An 18,058-nucleotide genomic window follows, 5' to 3' on the forward strand; every position below is an offset into this window, starting at 1 on the left:
TTTTTTTGTTCTTTAATTCGTTTTTCAAAATTCCTAAAAGGACTATATGTTTTTATGTTCCCCAAACACTTCGAGATCACAAAAGGACATCGCATAGGACTCATACGATCAGAGAGGATGAAAAAACGGTCCTTAACACTGGAGGACATGAATTTCTAACCTCAAACTTTAATCTTGATTTTATATTAAAAAATAAAACGTTTTTTCCAAATTTTCTTTTGGGCTACAAGATGTAGAATTTATCAGGATAGGTTGGATAATTTTTTTTAATCTATGGCGCTTTAAAAAAGTTGAATTGGCAACGATTACCAGTTTCGTCCTAAAGTATTAAAAGGCTAAGGATTTTTTTTTTTTACTTTTTTTTCATTATCAATTTTTTGATAAATTATTTAAAAATTGAGTGCAATAATGTTTGAAAAAGATTAGGAATTAATCTTTCGATCTTCATTCAATAAGCAGATCTACAATTAACACTTGGAGGATCGAGGTTTCTAACCTCAAAAGTTTCACCTTCATTTTCTCTCAAAAGAAAATATTTTTCCAAGTTTTCTTTTTACGATATTAAAGTAATGAAACTTCTTTATACACAGGTGTAAAAATTATCACGAAATGTTATATTTAATTCTGTGGTGATTGTAAAAAGTCGATTTGGCCACTTTGGCCAACAAAATCCTCCGGGTTAACAAAAAAACATTTAATATTTGACCTTTTTATTATGTTGGACACAGTGACCATTTTGATCCTCCGCGTAGGTAAAAAGTATTCGATTCTCCAAGTGAATTGAATAAAAAAATTTGAATCAGACCGGAAAAAATAAAAAAACGCCCGCCAAAAAAAAATCCCGCCAAAATTGCAGATTATATTTTTTAGTGAATATTCAAAAAAGAAACTTACATTGAATATAATTTCTCTGTGTGGTAGTAGTTCTTCGAGGAGATTCACCTCCACAAACACCAAGAAATGATGAAGAAAATGGTCGAAGTGTTTTGCTTTTTTTCTTCTCAATTTTTTCTCTTCTTTGGAGTTTTCTTTGCACCAAAAATTCCAATTTCAATCCACTCTGTGTCGCAAATTCACGGTTTATTGTGCAGAAATAGCCACTCTTAATTATTATATTTACTATTCCAGGGAGAAAATCTCTCTTGTCAACAAAAAACCGGTCAGAGCGAAGGAATTTAGCACCTTTTATTCACTCTTCACTCTCTGTTTTCTTAATCTTTTAATTTCTTTAAATAAATCAAAAATTAAACACTTTCTTGTTCAAATTAAAATTCACCTTGTCCACCTTTTGTTTGTTTAAAAAGAATTTTTAATAAATTCTGATGCAGGTGAAAAAAAAACTATTAAGAGAAAACAGAAAAAAACGTCCTTCTCCGAAGACGTTCTCGGACAGACTATCTGAGAAAATCCGCTTTTATTTACTCGCTAAACTTTCAAAACCTCCGCTTATAGTTTTGGCGCTGTCGGCGATATTGCTTGAAGAGGGAGTGAGACGGAATGCTCTCACTTGCACCGTGCATCCACTAGTTTTGTAAACAATGGAAAATTTCTATGGATTGTCCCACGATGCGAAGAGATAAATCCTCCAGACATACGGAACTCTTCCAATGGAAGTTTCACGGAGACCTCTTTATAGGGATGCAATACTAAAGAAAAAAACTGTCAAACTTCTTTGTGCAGAAAATTTGCATTTTCACGTGTGTTTCACCTTGAGCTGAGGTAGTTTGGAGGAAATTTCGTTGCCAAGAAATACGTGGACAATGCCAAGGAGTGCATCCGTGTAATGGGAAAGGAACTTCATGCAAACGACGCAATGAGTGCGATTATGGAGCCAATGGACTTCACGTCATCCTCCTCACCAGTGGAGATGGTAAGAAGATTGAATGTTTTGCTGCCATGGCGTCACTTTGTCCCTAATCCTGTTACTCTCCTGTTCCTTGTGCAAACAAAAGTGTGACCTGAAGGATGCAATGGAGTCCGAGTTGAAGCACGATGAGCCACCAATGAGCTCAATTTCAATGCAAGCTGATGTGGATGTGCACAAAAGTACGAAGAAGCACCAGAGTTTTCTGCTTCTAGACGACCAGGAGCGTCTCAGTGTCCCCTCAGCGGAGGCCTTTGCGAAGCACTTGAAGTGCCCCCGAAACACGAATATAAAGGTTGTGTCGATTTTTGGGAATACAGGCGATGGGAAGTCTCACACGATGAATCATACCTTCTTCGGGGGTGCGGATGTGTTTAAGACATCTCCGGAGCAGAGTTCGTGCACAATGGGTGTGTGGGCAGCACTTCAGGCAGATCTGGGGATACTCTGCTTGGACACGGAGGGTATGTTGGGGATTAAAGTTGAGGAGCACCAACGCACACGAATGCTGCTCAAAGTTCTCGCCATATCGGACATTGTGATCTACAGGACGCGTTCGGAGCGTCTGCACAATGATATGTTTAGATTCCTCGGGAATGCCTCACACGCATTTACGCGTCACTTCTCCGAAGCTCTGCAGGCACTCAATCTCCCGGGGCCACCATCCTCCCTCGGGCCTGCCATTATAATCTTCCACGAGACGTGCAATACAATCCCCCTGAGGGCGACCGTGGACACAAGTCCTGAAGATATTCTGAGGCAGACTTTTGGGCAACTCAGCATGACCCTGGATGCCTTCAGTTCGCTCAAATACGTTGGCATTCAAACAACTAAACCCCCCACAAGCTACGATTCCCTCAGGACGGCGGTTAATTTTGAGGTGAACAACACAACGGTGCGCTCAGCAAGGCAACCGAGTGTTGTCTACCAAGCCCTCCATGCGCTGAATGCCAAATTTTCCGGCACAATCAATGAGAAACCCATCAATCCCTTCCTGGAGCAGTATTTTGCATGCACCGCCCAATGTGGCTCATGCGAGCAGCGCTGTGAACGATCCATGGGGCACACGAGTGACCACAAGACGTCCAATCGGTGCCAGTACCAACATCAATTTGCCAATAAAGTCTTTCTCTGCCGACAGTGCCTCAATAATGGACGAGAGGTGAGTTCACAAAACATCTCTTCAATTTCTAAATTTAACATTCTTCTATCACTATACTTTTCCTGTGTAAAGAGAGTTGAATTCCCCCTGAAAATTATAGATTTTTTTCTCAAAAACATTCAAAGACAAGAAAAACATTTCAAAAGAAACTTTAAAAACAAAAAGATTTGAATAATTCTAAAAGAAATTAATTTAGAATAGAAGAATTTGTCCAGTCAGGAAGAATTTTATCATGTGAAAAATACTCCTCGTGCAATCTTTAATCTAGATTTTTAAATCCACCATCAGGCTGGCACACAGATAAGCAAAGAAAAGACGCAGAAAAAGTCACACCAGAGTGTCTCTCACAATATTATTATTTTTTTCCTTTCTCTTCTCCTTCCTTTGCCATATTATATATAGGTTATTGTTAACATAACGACGCAATCACAAACGGAATCTTCATGGTTGGGCTTGGCAAAGTACGCTTGGAGTGGATCTGTGATTGAGTGCAGGAATTGTGGGGAGATCTATCGCTCGCGGCAGTATTGGTACGGCAACAAATCCCCCGAAGATTACGCCGTCAAGTCTGAGATTGTTCACGTGTGGCAGGGCAGTGAGCACGGTATGCAGAATCAGACGTATTCAGCACAAATGCTACTAGATGGGGTCTCCTATCTCGCGGAGACTGTTTCCAATCTCAGTGCACAGCCATCGAAAGCCATCACAGACTGGGCAACGGATAAAATTGCACCAGACTATTGGGTTCCAAATGCTCAAATTATTGTAAGTACTCCTTTTACACATTTTTTCATACTTTCCGTTAAAGAAGAGATTTACAATTTACGGAATTTTTTAGGATCAATCTCAAATTACAAATCTTTCAAACTTGACCTACTTCTCATCTTTCACTTTTCCAGTTGTTTTGTAAACTTAGTATAGGGTAGGTGGGAAAACATAGGGCTAAAGAAACACTAAAGAAGCAAATTTATAATAAAAAAAATCTTAAAATTCAAAATTTGAATTAAAACTTTACGTCCTTTTCTATTTCTCAAAGATCCTTTAACGGAAAGTATTTCTTATTATTTATCACAGCCCATTTCAGCTACATCGTCCTCATAAAAAACCTTCAAATTAATATGATAAAATTTTGTTTTTTACAGAAATATTATTTGTTTTTTAATTTTTTAATTTTATAATTGTTTTATTATATTTTTTCTAGTATCATATTTTAATCTCTATGTTTTTGGTATTTATTCAAGGTTTTTTTTTTAATTATTTATTATTTAATTATTATTATTTTATTTTATTGGTTAGGCATATAGAATTTTTTTTATGGTAAACCATTTACGTGGTATACCAACTATTTTTTTTAAGGGAAAAGTAAATTATCAATTAAAATATAAGTAGAATGAACTCTAAAAATTATTTATCCTACAAAATTTAATTTAATATTTAACACAATTTATATTTATATATTAGTTTACTTATTATTTAAATAATTAACAAGTATTTAGCTTATTTAATGGGAATAAATAATCGAAATTCAACACAGAAGTTGAACGAATTATGATTTTGACTATTAACAAAAAAAAAAGAATTTTAAAATTTTATATTTTCGATAATTTGAGTAGATTTTTGACTTATTTTTTATTTCTAAAACTAATATTTTAATTTTTTTAACAAATTTTAAATTATTTTCTCTGCAAACTTAAATTGTTGATCTTACTCTCTCTTTCTCTCTTCCCTATTCTCTTTCCTTAATGGTTATACTTCTAGTACTTACTATTTTCTAGAAAATTTTATTTATTTCAGTCTTTCGTGAAGTTCTCTTTCTAATTATTTCTTTGAATTTTTTTTTAAATTACTCCAAATACTTTAAGTAATTTTTTTTTATTGGAATTCTAACATTTTCCACTTCAAATCCATTAGGTTTTAGCGCTTAATTTTCTTAGCGAAAACATAATTCATCTTTCAGAAATTTATTTGCTACAGTAAATAATTTTTCTCAATTTTGACAACCTTTTTATGATTCTTTTCCGGGAAATTCAATATTCAATTTTGGGAGCAAAATTATGAAAATTCCTGAATTACTTTTCACGATTTTGAGACAAATTTTTCAAGGCTCAGAAAACTTTTCCAGGACAAAATCCGTTTTATTCGGAAGTTGAAAATTTCGAAAAGAAAAAGATTGATTTTCCGACTTTTACACAGAACTACCCTAAAATACAAAGGTAGGTTTTTCTCAGGATCTACTGGATGGATTTTGATGGGTTAAAAAGCAAATGAAAGAGGAAGCATCAACGAACAATGTACCGGAACAGATTTTTGAATTTCAACTTTGAAAGTAGAAAAATATTCTGGTGCACTTTTCAATAGCTTCTGAATCAAAATTCAAAAAATCGTTCTGGTACATTGTTCGTTGATACTTCCTCTTTCATTTGCTTTTTTACTCCATCGAAATACATCCGGCAGATCCCGAGAAAAACCTACCTTTGTGTTTTGAGGAAAATCACGAGACGGCGTCGTACTCTTCAATAATAAGTCTTGAAATGTGGGCAATAATTGAAAACCAAGTTTAAGACCCTTAAGACCCTTTTCTTGGGTTTCCTAAAGCTAGGTCATTGCGGTTGACAGAGAGTTTGCAGAATCCTACATAATTTCCTATTCCAGCACTGCCACAATTGCAATGAAAACTTCGAAATGTCCAAATTGCCAAAGCATCACTGTCGCCGTTGCGGAAAGGGTTTCTGCAGTGCGTGCTCAAACTACGAGATGCCCGTACCGGAACGTGGATGGACAGAACCGGTGCGGGTGTGCAAATCATGCAAGGATGAGCTTGTTAAATTGGAGAAAGCAGGTATATTATTTGCTAGAGAAAAAAAATCAAATTCAGGGGTGATAACAAGTAGATTACTAACCGGTAGCATGTTTTCTTTCTCTTTGATCGTATCGTTTGCGTATAGAAACTAATCAAAGAGAATCTTCACCTGTTGTAGGCGGATACTGTGGGCCTATTAATGATGCAAACATACGTGCCAGACGTGTGGGTGAGGCCGTAATCAGTACCTTGTCATCTGTTGCATCCGTTCTGGAGTATCCCAAAGGTTGAATTTCGTGTTTTCTTTTGCAAAAGATTTTGTTGTTTTGTTAAGTTGAGGAATTTTATTTCGTAGACTTTATAAAGGATTCCGCTCGACCATCGTACTGGGTGTCGGATGCGGAGGCAAAAAGCTGTGCAATATGTAACATGGTCTTTGGCTCCATTGAGAAGCTCTCACTGAGTGGCGGCAGCAATGAATCCGGTGGCAGCAGTAGCAGCAGCCCGGCACGCAGTGCAGCACTACTCGATCGCGATCGTAGGCGCCATCATTGTCGCTCCTGCGGCTCTGGCGTGTGCAACAATTGCTCCCGCGGACGGCGTCCAGTGCCCAATCGTGGGTGGACTGGTGATGTCCGGGTGTGCAATAATTGCATCAATTTGGCAGACTGAATCGTGGCGCCCCCGTCTTCTATGCATACTCGTCTGTGTGATCGAAAATCTGAGAAATGGTTCTATTTTTTTCAATATTATTATTTTGGGCTATTCCGGAAAGTAGATTTTAACGAATGCTTTGCGCGTGAGCTTTTCTTTAAATTCTTTCCATTCCAAAAAAAGGGACACGAAAATATCATTTTATCATTTTTTTAATATTTTTCTTTCAACTTTTTTTTTCTCTAAACAAATTAAAACAAAAATAGTTTATAAGACATGCCAATGTTTTAGTGACGGGCATAACGTAGCGTGTAATAAAGAAGTTGCGTTAAATTTTTAAAGAAAGTCTTTTATTTCAACTTTAATTATTAATTATTAATCTAATAAATTGCAAAAAAAAGATGTTTTGAGCAGCTTGAAGTTTGTTCACTTTTCGAACATTTTCTTTTTCTCCCGGAACTGTTGGATGTGCTTCCCGGAAAGTGCCGTAAGTGGCTGGAAGTTTTCTAGGCATCCTTCCCATTGCATCAGGATGATTCTAGAGGATTTTTGGAAGTTTCTTTTCAACACAAAATGATAATTTAGCCTAAATAGCCCTTTTCGAGGAAATTGTAAGGTTTAGGCCTTTTAATTAATCGTAGTAGGCGTATTTTGTACAAAAAGAAAAATGAATTTGAGGAGACGCCAAAGTGAATTAAACAATATAACAACCCTGCTGATCCTTGATTTCATTTAGGGGTTAAAATCTGTCCATTTAGGAAGTCTAGAAAAAATGCTTCTAGCAACTCTAAAAGAGTCTCCCTAAATGGACAGATTTTGACCCCCCTAAATGAAATCAAGAATCAGCCGGGTGTTGAAAGACTGTTCCTGAGATCCCTTAGAAACTTCCTGATGCAATGAGAAGGATTCCTGGTCAACTTCCAGTCACTTATGGTACTTTCCGGGAAGCACATCCAACAGTTCCGGGTAAGAAGTATACAAACTTCAAGCTGCTGATAGACCAAGAAAATTAATATGTTTTCTAACCTCAACCTCAAAATAATTAAAATGACACGTGTAATCCCAATTTTTTCAGGAACGGCTCAGAATTTGATTCTGATTGATTTCCCGTTGAAATTGGGGTATTACAGGTTGAGCTTTCTGAGCATTTTCCCATTTTCATTTTCGCCATAGTTTTCCAAGAATTTGAATAAAATTGAACAGGTGGCGCCACGAGTGGCCACAAAAATAATTTCAAGTTGACGAAATTTATGTTTTCTGTGACTTTTTTTTCAAAGAATTTATGCTGTAGTGTTATGTTTTTAGTGCATTTTATGCTTTTATATTAAAGAAATATGTGTAATAAGTGCATATAAATAACCCAAAGGGCAGTGCGATGTGACAATAAGTGCATTTTTTGTGGTCAAAAAAGGTGAAAAACATCACTTTTTCCAGGTGAGTTTTCCGCATGAAAAACACCTCAGAATGCAATGCAACTTCCTCACAACGATTCTAGAACGCATGCAGAATCTGAGGAAATCATATTTGGTCAGGGAAAACCCCCCAATTTTCCGGAACAGAGCTCCAAAGTTTTCCCGCGAAATCATTGACAATATTGTCAACCCTTTGTTTACATTTTTTATGTGAGGTGATTGGAATTTTTTTGGGGCGTTTTCCTAAAAATTGAGATGTTTTCCAGGCCTAAATTGATTTTCCTTACATTCTAAATGCATTGTAGACTTTATGTGAAGGGTTTCATAGCATTTTTAATACAAATAAATTGGAAAATTCACGCGATATGATGTCTCCACTACGACCCTATGCAATTTCGCGGGAAAACTTTGGAGCTCTGTTTCGGAAAATTGGGGGGTTTTCCCTGATCAAATATGATTTCCTCAGATTCTGCATGCGTTCTAGAATCGTTGTGAGGTAGTCGCATTGCATTCTGAGGTGTTTTTCATGCGGAAAACTCACCTGGAAAAAGTGATGTTTTTCACCTTTTTTGACCACAAAAAATGCACTTTTTTCACATCGCACTGCCCTTTGGGTTATTTATATGCACTTATTACACATATTTCTTTAATATAAAAGCATAAAATGCACTAAAAACATAACATTACAGCATAAATTCTTTGAAAATAAAGTCACAAAAAACATAAATTTGTCAACCTAAATTTAATTTTATGACCACCAGTTGGCGCCACTTGTACAATTTCATTCAAATTCTTGGAAAACATATGGGAAAATTAATCGAGGAAAGTGCTCATTTTCCTCAACCTGTATGACCCCAATTTCAACGGGAAATTGATCAGGATCAAATTTTAGGCCGATCCCGAGAAAAATTGGATCTACATATATCCTAGTTTAATTATTTCGAGGTAAATTTTTAAATCTGCTGTACTATGATGTTCTGTTGGTTCAATTTCGTACTTTAGTGTGAATTGCCAGACGTGTGGGAATCTCAATGTTGTTCTTGTTCAGCAAGTCCGTGAGGGATTCAACGAAGCTCCGACTGAGCTTCAATTCATCCTCTTCGGTGATTTTGTCAAAGAGCATGAGGGCTTCTTCGTGATTGTTGTCGCGCACGAAGGAATTCAGGAGCATTGTGTACATGTCCTGCTCCTGAATGAGGTACCCCAAACCACGTGTACACCTGGCCAGACGAATGAGTGGTTCAACTTTGTGGGCATTGCTGAGGTAGTCGCATTGCTTCTGAAACAATTCCTGATTTATCCTGATTTGGGGATCAATGAGGAGCTTCCGGAGTTGAGTGTCTGTTCCCCCTTCGGCGAGGGCGAAAATCAGCGTCATCTGTGCATTTGGAGCACCATGGACAGTCGATACGGCTGCCATGACTTCCTCCATCATTGCCGGAAGGGCATCCTGTGTTGTGCCAAAGTCCTCAGCTTTGTGCTTCCCATTGCTAATCTCCAGAATGAGTGTCATCAATTCTAGCTTGAGTGGGGTCTTCTTGAATCTCTCAGCAATTGCCCTAAACTCCTCCAATGCCTTCGGGAGATCCCGCCGGAAGAGGAATTCCCTCACAACGGGCCCCAGGAGTGTATTGTGGTAATCGCAGTACTTCAGATCAACCAAGAAGCGCAAGAAAGCTCTCGTTTCCCCATTCACAGCACCCGATTTGGCAGCATGTTGCGCAACATTTGTCAGCAAATTCCACACATTCTTCAGCGTATTGGTACCACCGCGAATCTTTGTTGCTGCCCGCATTGTTAGGACTTTCTTTGCCTCCGGAAGGAAGCCCATTTCCACCAGTAAACTCGCAAAATCAATGACTTTGTGCTCATCAACGGCAAATCCTGGGTATTTTCTCTTCAACTCCAACCACGTCCATTCGGCCTCCTTGATATTCTTCGTCTTGACATTCAAATCAAATATACTGGCCAACATTCCCGGACTGAGATCCACCTTTCGCTCATCACAGAGCTTCTTCACCTCAATGGCACGTTCGAGTTTATTCTTTTGCACATTCAGCTGCAGGAGGCGCCTCAGGACTCCACGGGTGTTGAGTTTCTTCGCTTCCAGCTCAACGAGATGACACTCAAGCTCCTCCAGTGTCATATCCCGCGGATGGGTGATATGCTGCCCAACATCCCGGGATACATTATTCATCTTCTTGTCAACGATTCTCCGCAAATCCTGCTTCGTGGTGGCAAGAAGTTGTCGATCGGATGCCTTTTCCAGGTACTGCTCAACCACATCCCCGGCCATTTGGGAGATCTTCACGCCACACAGGAAGAATTCCTTGATAATCTTCCCAAGGTACTCGTGTGGTACATTAGATGTGCGACTTGTCACCAATTCCATGAGGAATCTCCCGCCAAAATCAAATGGGCTCTCACTTCGGCTACCAAAGAGAGCCACAATCTTCCCCAGGAGACTCGACTGTGTGCAGAAGAAGTGGGTCTGAACAAGTGGCGATAGGAGGGCATCACAATTCACCTTTGTTTGGTACATCTTGACAATTTCGAAGGTTTCCTGGAATCTTCTCTGGATGAGTAAATGCGAGGCGAGTGGGGTGAGCAGCTGGGACATCTTTATTCCGCAATCTTCGAGAATTTTAATGGCATTCGTGACATTTTTCAGCGTTATCATGAGTCGTGGGAGGATGTACAGGTTAATTGTCTCGGAATCCGGAGGTGCTCCCAGTTTGGACATTTGATGGGCAACATTGAGGATTGCCTGTTCTCCTCCTGCCTCATGGGCTCGGATAATAAGTGGCCAGAAGTAGTGGGGTTTAAGCTCCTCTTTCAGGGATAATTCCTGCAGCAAATCCACAGCTACTGGTGATGAACGTCTAAGGGCAATCTCAATGGCCACATGGAGGGCTCTCTTGTTCCTCTCTGATGTGATTAAATTCCCACAAAATGCCACAATATCTTCAGCTGAGGAGCCCTTTTTGATCATATCATTTATGAGGAATGTTCCATACCAATCGACATCTTCATGAGCATGGAAGACTGGCTTTGGTAAACTGTGCAGAACTTCCAAGGCTTTATTCCACTTTCCCTCGTACACGAGCTCCGTCAGTAAATTCCTCACAATCGAATGGATGCCCCTTTTTAGCAGAATATCCTCAGGGAGGTACTTTACAACTCCCGCCACGAATGATTGCTCCACATTGCTATTCAGGGATGTCTTCACAATCATCATCAATTGCTCCGGGGCCAGAAGGAAGCCATCCCGTCGTAAAATACCCAAAGCTCTGTCCAGTGTCCCATTCTCCACGTAGGCCTTAATGAGTTCCATCACTGTGGCGGAACTTGGTTCCACATTGGCAGCAGCCATGGTTTCCAGCACCAACTCCACATTCTTCAAATCCCTATTGCGTGAATGTGCCAGAATCAGGGCATTGAAGACTGTCTCCGTGGCGGGGAAATTCTTCTCCTTCATCTCAGCTAAAATCTTGTAAACCTCCTCGATTAGATTGCATTCAGCTGCCAAATACAGGAGTTCCTCATAAATTCCCGCCGTCACGGGCACCTTAACATCGTCCAGGAAGCTCTTGTAGTTCATGATGCACTGCCTGCTCTTCCGTCGTGCCTGCAGGAGGGCGATGTAGTCCTCAGCTGATGGTATTCGTGATTGATCGATAAATTCCCAAATCTTCCGGATAAACTCCCCACGCTCCTGATGACTCAAATCCGGAAAGAATGTCCCACAGCTCTTTAGTAGGAACATCACATTCTCCTGACTTGTCTGATGCTCCCCCAATCTGGCCACAGTCTCCTCAAACAGTACACTGGCAATACGATGATTTGTAGCTGCATCCTCACGTATCTTGTCCAGATTCTCATAGAAGTTATCCAACTTAACCTGATGAGTATCACTGCTGAGGCACCGGCTGAAATTCCACGTGACACCCGAAATTCGGCAACTCCCTGGGCAGCTGGGGACTCTTGGGGTCTTCAGGAGTGTGTTGAAGCTCGCCCCAATACGGATGTGCCTCTGGAGCACCCTAAATGCCATTTGATGTGGAGAATTTGTCAGAGATTTGAGCACTTTTGCAAAACATAAACAGAGGAGATTTAAAGAGCACAACGAGGTAATCCACAAACGCTTTGAGAAAATTGTGATTCAAAAATTGGCAATAATTTTTTTCATTATAAAAGCTTTTTTTTATTAATCGCTAAGCTATAATATAAAAATTCTTAGATATGGATTTTAAACGTTATAAAAGACACCCAACGTTAGAAGAGGAACATCAGACCTTACAGATGAGTTTTTGTAGTTCAAATTTTCTTTTATTTATGTTTTTTTTTCATGTTTTATGTAATGTAAAATTTAATTTTTAATAAAAATTTATAATTGTATAAAAAATAAGAATTTTTAATTAGCTTCAGAAGACAAATAATTGACCACGACCTCAAATATTCTATGACTCGGAAGGCTTATTCACAACGGGTGGGTGGGTGGCAAAAAAACTTTAATCTATTGTCTGATAATATAAATATTAAAATGTATTCTTAACGCTAAACTTTAGATGGAAAAAAATTGACGAAATTCTGGCAAAGCTGGAGCAGCTGACCGCTGGCCAACAAAACTACAACACCATACAGAAGCAACAATTGGCGAAAATGGATCACATATTCCTAACTGAAGGATTAAATTGCATGTACAAATGAACTAACATGGTACGCATCTTAAGATTATATACGGCGTTTACCACGTTATTCCATAATCATTATTTATATGGAATAACGTGGTAAACTTTGTAATAAGGAATAAGAATTCATCAATTGCTTGATTTTTATGAATCATTTATTATTTTAATCCCTTTTCGCTCCTCATCGTCGAATTGCAAAAGACAGACTGGACCATTCAGCGAAAAGGGAAAATATGAGTGAAGCGCCATAAGAAATAATGTTGGCAAACATTTTTTTTTTGCTTTTGTGAGGAAATTTCTTCTAGATCGGATTATTATTTTTCACGACAAAAGTGGATAAATGGATCCTAAGAGCATCAAACTCTAAAATTATTTCGTTTTGAATCATATTAAAGGAACTCCAACTAAAACAGGGGTGAAACAGAGATTGAATGCCTTCAAAATGGCTCAATTTGGAAACAGGCGAAATTCGATTTCCATGTCGGCTCTGGATGAAATAAAGCAAGACATGGAAAACTCTTTCTGCTGGAGAGGAAACCCTTCAAATTGGAAGAGGTAATAAGGGCAGAGGTGCTCTATCACTTCAACGTTAAGTGCACAAAAACGGGGTCGCGTGGACATTAAATTAAGTGATGCCGCAAATGGTATAAAATTATTTTACTATAGGTGCCAGTCCAGATATTAACTAGTCCTATACAAAATTTAAAGTATCCTTTTGTTTAGGACTAGTTAATATCTGAACTGTGCTAATTCTGCAAAAATAATTATCCAAGAAATACTTGGTATGCCACGATTGTGGTATACATATTACATACCAAGTAATAGGAAAAAGTCCAACGATTGCTGGAAGATCCTAAGAGCATTAAACTCTAAAATTATTTCGTTTTGAATCATATTAAAGGAACTCCAACTAAAACAGGGGTGCAACAGAGATTGAATGCCTTCAAAATTGCTCAATTTGGAAACAGGCGAAATCCGATTTCCATGTCGGCTCTGGATGAAATAGAGCAAGACATGTAAGATGTCGAGAATAAGGAAGAAATAATTCAGTAATTACGATCTCTGCTGGAGGGTCAACCCTTCAGATTGGAAGAGGTGATAAGGGCAGAGGTGCTCTATCACTTCAACGTTAAGCCAAGTGCACAAAAACGGGGTTTCAAAAAAAATCAAAAAAATTTTATGCCGAATAGGTATAAAATTGTTTCACTATAGGTGCCAGTCCAGATATTAACTAGTCCTATACAAAATTTAAAGTATCCTTTTGTTTAGGACTAGTTAATATCTGAACTGTGCTAATTCTGCAAAAATAATTATCCAAGAAATACTTGGTATGCCACGATTGTGGTATACATACCAAGTAATAGGGAAAAGTCCAACGATTGCTGGAAGAAATTTCTTCCAGATCGGCGGATTAATTGCGCAAACATTGGTTATTTTGTAACCAAATACTTTTTTATGAATTTAACTCGATTTATGAATCCATTACTGGGAAATTGAATTTCGTAAAGGTATGAAATGAAGTGAAAGTGAATATATTAAAAAAAATTCATTTAATTTTTTTCTCATTCAGTCATTTAGTGAGTTAAAAGCAATAAAAAAAATCCACAATCACCGTCAGGGTACATGAGAAGAGAACTATTTCCTAATTAAAATAAAGGATTATTGGCAATGCAAAGTTAGTCAGTGATCCATATGAAATGACCAAATTTATCTTCGATCTAATAAAAATATTAAACTTTCAACTTTATTATAAAATGTTATGTTTGAAAAGGAGCAGAAAATTTTTAAAGATCTCTGCATAAATGCAGCGCGCTTGGTGATAGATGAAAATATATTAATTGCCCCGCGGGTGCTGCTTCTATCTTTACAGGGAAAAATTTAGTATTTGCCCAGCCGGATAAGCAGCAACAACCGCCGCAGCACAAGTGGCCATAGAGCCACTAACAGGAATTGTGATTGTCCACCACGCCTGAATTGTTATTTAAAATTTAATTTAAAAAGTGAAGAAAATTATGAATAAAAATTTCCTGAAAAGGACAAATTATTGTGCATGAAATCATTGTTTTCTTCCATGAGATTTTGGAGAAAAAGAAATAGTTACAAATGGCGCCCAACGTGGGGCTCGAACCTAGGCTACGACCCTGAGATTAAGAGTCTCAAACAATTGTCAAGATTTTAGCTCCTATAAATGAATTTCTGGTTAAACGTCTGTGCAGAATATCCCTATTTTTCGATGCTAATGCATCAGCGTTACACCAGCCATGGCTTACTTAACAATGTTCATTTGCAATATCTGTGACTGACAAAAAGAGTGAAGGGATTGAAATATCAGGGCCGTATTTAGGAGTAATCGTGCCCTTTTATTCTCTCATTGTAAGAAAACCAATAGAAAAGTAAAACTCTTTCAAATTCTCTTTTACGTGATTTTTTTTTATTTAATTATATACTGATTAAAACTACATCTTCTCAATTACATCTACACATAGTTTGTTAGGAAAAATCTTAAAAGAGAAAAGGTGGTGACAATGATTTTTATTTAAATCTGAGTTGAATGATTTTGTAATTCAGTTTTTTTGCTTTCTTCACAAAATTAATCAGTATTTTTTATGTTCTTTTCATTTCGCTACACAGAGGTTGTATGAAAAATATTCTTATTTTCGATTTAAACTACCTACATGTTCATCAGCTACATTCCCCACCCTCGTCCCACTTCCCTGAAGTGCAAAATATTTTCTTTTTTTTATATAATGAATGAAAGATATCTCAGAGTGATAAAGTGAAAGAAATTATAAAATGAGAAAAATAAATTTGAAAATTATTCTATTCCGTCATGCGGAATGTTTTTTCTTCTTCTTCTACGCCCTACATATTTTTTTTAAATTAATAAAAACAGTCACACACATTTTTTCCGTACGCACTCACACTTAGAATTTCTACTGCAAAAAATCTACTCTCTTTTCTATTTTCTTTTTTTCTCCTTATTTTTAAATTTGGGAAAAATCTATAAATACATTTTTTTCCTCTTCTCTCTGTATTACTTCTTCTTATTTCAACTAATATTTCCTATTAATTCGTAAATACGAAAAGTTAAAAAAAAACAAATTAATTAAGAAGAAATTAATATAAATTATCAAGTTAAACTAGTTAATAATAAATCTTCTCAGAGAAATAAATTTTGAAAAGTTAAAGTCTAGCTAGAGGTACATATAGAGAGATGTGGTGAGACAGAAAGATTCTATATGCGGAAGGTGGTCTTTGTGCTCAATTGAATCGGGTATGGGTTCGTCCACCATATGCGCCGCCGCCACTGTTGCCATTACTCATGCCATTCTGCCGCGGGGCACCACCGCCAAAACGTTGTCCAGCATCATTCCTCCTCCCAGCTGCGCCGTATCCATTATTGGCACCACCATAGCCTCCCATTCCACCACGTCGGGCACCGCCGCCACCAGCGGATCGGCCCCAGCGACGACCATCATTGCCGCCGCCACCCATGCGGGCCATCTCCATCAATTTAGGATTCACCTCCTGCAAAAAAAAAAAGAAAAAAAAACAAATTAAATAAATCGATCAAATTTTTGGGTTGGAAATCAAAAGATCGTGTGAAAAATTTTAAGGAAGATTGCACTTATAAATCGAAAAATAATTTTATATTTAAAGGAAAAAATACGAGGAGATCGCGTATTTCACGCAATAAATAAACATAAAACTGACGATCAATTTCGTCTAAAGATCATAAAACATTTTATAACTTCAAGAAATTCAAGATCGCGATTGATCTTTCTTCAAGATCGTGGAGTGAAAAGTAAAGATCGCAGGGCATTCTTCTAGAGATCACTAAGAAATATTTTTAAATTGAAAAATACAAGATCGCTTTTGCAAATCAAGATACCATTTAACTGATCAAAGGATATAATATAATTAAAATTTATTATGATCGCGGCGATCGCGGTAATTGCGCAGCGCATAAAGATCGTTTTCTAATAAAAAAGAAAACATTGAGGATCGCATTATTCAAGAAAAAATTATACTGCATTTAAATCATTCAAACGATCACGCATTAAAAATAAAATTATTTCGCATTCTTTCTTTACAAATCTCTGCGATCTCAATTTTTAAAGATCGCATTCACAAAAAAAAAAGTTTAAGAGATGTTTTTTTTTTAATTAAAATAGAAAATAATTGATCATGTTTGAACAATCAATCTCATAGAAATCTTAACGAATCTTATACAAAGCAATAAAATTGCAATCAAAAATCAAGAATTTAATAAAGATTGAATTTTCTTAAGATCACATTGTGGTGAAATATAAAAATTAAAGTTATATCAGTTTCATAAACATTTCTATGAATTTAAAAAAATTAAAAAAAAGATCAACATTATACATTTTTTCATTGTAAAATACAAAAGAAAAAGTATTTTTAGAGTTTTCTATTTTTATTTTATTTTTTAGTTTTCATTTTTTTTTTCGAAATTTAGTAAAAAAAAAAGATTTTCAAGACATAAGATCATCTGATGAATGATAGCATGATTTTGTAGGTCTTCTTGTTTAATTTAGACAACAATTTTGATGATCTTTTGAAGTTATTATCAAAATTATAAAATAAAAGAAAATATTTTGCAATAAAAAGTTGAAATTTTTTAATAAAACAAACGATCGTATATTTCTTTTTAAAAGTTTGATAAGTCAGAATTTGACAGCTGATCGTCTGATCTTAGAATTTTATAGCGAAGAACGCTAGATCGCAAATGTAAGAAGGTTGATTTTCAAATTCCTCCAGGTTCATTTTGAGCCAATTTTTATAATTTTTAAATTTTACAATCAATTATTTCTTTAATTTTTGATTTTTTTTTGAAGCAATTAATTCCTTTAAAATCTCCAAAATAAATAAAGATCATCCTCTAAACTACCCCCAAGATCACTCATATTTCTTAGAAGAAAAAAAAAGGCGACTCACCTGATTAGCCTCTTGAAGTACAGCAATAAGATCTTTAGCCTGTTTGCAATTCTGTTTTGTGAACAGTGCAAAGGACGTTCCTGTTGATTGACTCCTTCCTGTCCTTCCAATACGATGAATGTAATCCTCGGAATTTTGTGGATAATCAAAATTGATGACAAAATTGATTCCTTCGACATCTATACATTTTTTTTAGGAATCACGCAACATTTTTTCCCCCGAAAAAAACGCGAGCAAATAGAGGATAAAAGAAGTAGAGAGAAAGAAAAACATATATTAGAAAAAAATTTGATCTTATTTAGAGGCCCTAAAAATTAAATTAAATTATCTCATCAGACACCCACACGCACAACACATTAAAGGAGGTCTCTTGAGCAAACTGTTGGAATTGAAACATTTTTAATGTTTTCATTTTTTGGGGTTTTTCTTAAACTCGGTTTTCCCATGTTAGTTACATTTGAAGCCTAATTATTGAAGAGTGAGAAAATCACAGAACAGCCCTAAAACACAAAGGTA

At 36.8% G+C, this 18,058-nt stretch overlaps 4 protein-coding genes across 19 annotated transcripts in view; 1 reads left to right on the forward strand and 3 right to left on the reverse strand.

The window, feature by feature from the left end:
• LOC129790770 (interference hedgehog) overlaps window positions 1-1,397 on the reverse strand; it is a 43,142-nt gene extending 41,745 nt beyond the window's left edge. For 12 of the 15 annotated variants that reach the window (XR_008750628.1, XM_055828500.1, XM_055828534.1 and 9 more), the window contains exon 1: window positions 895-1,397. The gene's annotated coding sequence lies outside the window, so the exon portion shown is untranslated. The remainder of the gene's footprint in view (window positions 1-894) is intronic. The other 3 variants (XR_008750621.1, XM_055828519.1, XM_055828509.1) reach the window with 1 other exon arrangement.
• Window positions 1,398-1,592: 195 nt separating this feature from the next.
• Window positions 1,593-6,825, forward strand: LOC129790831 (zinc finger FYVE domain-containing protein 1-like). 2 transcript variants are annotated; one of them, XM_055828609.1, is made up of 6 exons: window positions 1,593-1,870; window positions 1,953-3,026; window positions 3,429-3,791; window positions 5,679-5,865; window positions 5,972-6,112; window positions 6,182-6,825. In XM_055828609.1, the coding sequence occupies exons 1-6, from the start codon at window positions 1,784-1,786 to the stop codon at window positions 6,496-6,498; spliced, it is 2,169 nt and encodes a 722-aa protein (XP_055684584.1). In that variant the 5' UTR covers window positions 1,593-1,783; the 3' UTR covers window positions 6,499-6,825. The 2 variants fall into 2 exon arrangements, with proteins under 2 accessions (XP_055684584.1, XP_055684593.1); XM_055828618.1 differs by having other exon boundaries at window positions 1,631-1,870; window positions 6,005-6,112.
• Window positions 6,814-12,020, reverse strand: LOC129790765 (leucine-rich PPR motif-containing protein, mitochondrial). Its single transcript, XM_055828470.1, has 2 exons — window positions 8,861-12,020; window positions 6,814-6,860 (listed from the first exon to the last, which is right to left on the reverse strand). The coding sequence occupies exon 1, from the start codon at window positions 11,944-11,946 to the stop codon at window positions 8,878-8,880; it is 3,069 nt and encodes a 1,022-aa protein (XP_055684445.1). The 5' UTR covers window positions 11,947-12,020; the 3' UTR covers window positions 6,814-6,860; window positions 8,861-8,877.
• Window positions 12,021-14,992: 2,972 nt separating this feature from the next.
• Window positions 14,993-18,058, reverse strand: part of LOC129790841 (ATP-dependent RNA helicase p62) — a 9,883-nt gene continuing 6,817 nt past the window's right edge. The window contains exons 3-4 of the mRNA XM_055828631.1: window positions 17,543-17,721; window positions 14,993-16,111 (exon numbers count right to left, since the gene is read on the reverse strand). Of these exons, the coding sequence (XP_055684606.1) occupies window positions 15,845-16,111; window positions 17,543-17,721 (446 nt within the window). The 3' untranslated portion in view covers window positions 14,993-15,844. The remainder of the gene's footprint in view (window positions 16,112-17,542; window positions 17,722-18,058) is intronic.

The sequence above is a fragment of the Lutzomyia longipalpis genome, chromosome 1, assembly GCF_024334085.1.
Source record: "Lutzomyia longipalpis isolate SR_M1_2022 chromosome 1, ASM2433408v1".
Lineage (NCBI taxonomy): Eukaryota > Metazoa > Arthropoda > Insecta > Diptera > Psychodidae > Lutzomyia > Lutzomyia longipalpis.

Coding starts and splice junctions, on each gene's coding strand:
- LOC129790831 (XM_055828609.1), top strand. CDS start 1,784: ATGGGAAAGGAACTTCATGCAAACGACGCAATGAGTGCGATTATGGAG. Junction 1,871..1,952: donor CCTCCTCACCAGTGGAGATG/GTAAGAAGATTG, acceptor TGCAAACAAAAG/TGTGACCTGAAGGATGCAAT. Junction 6,113..6,181: donor CGTTCTGGAGTATCCCAAAG/GTTGAATTTCGT, acceptor TTTATTTCGTAG/ACTTTATAAAGGATTCCGCT.
- LOC129790765 (XM_055828470.1), bottom strand. CDS start 11,946: ATGGCATTTAGGGTGCTCCAGAGGCACATCCGTATTGGGGCGAGCTTC.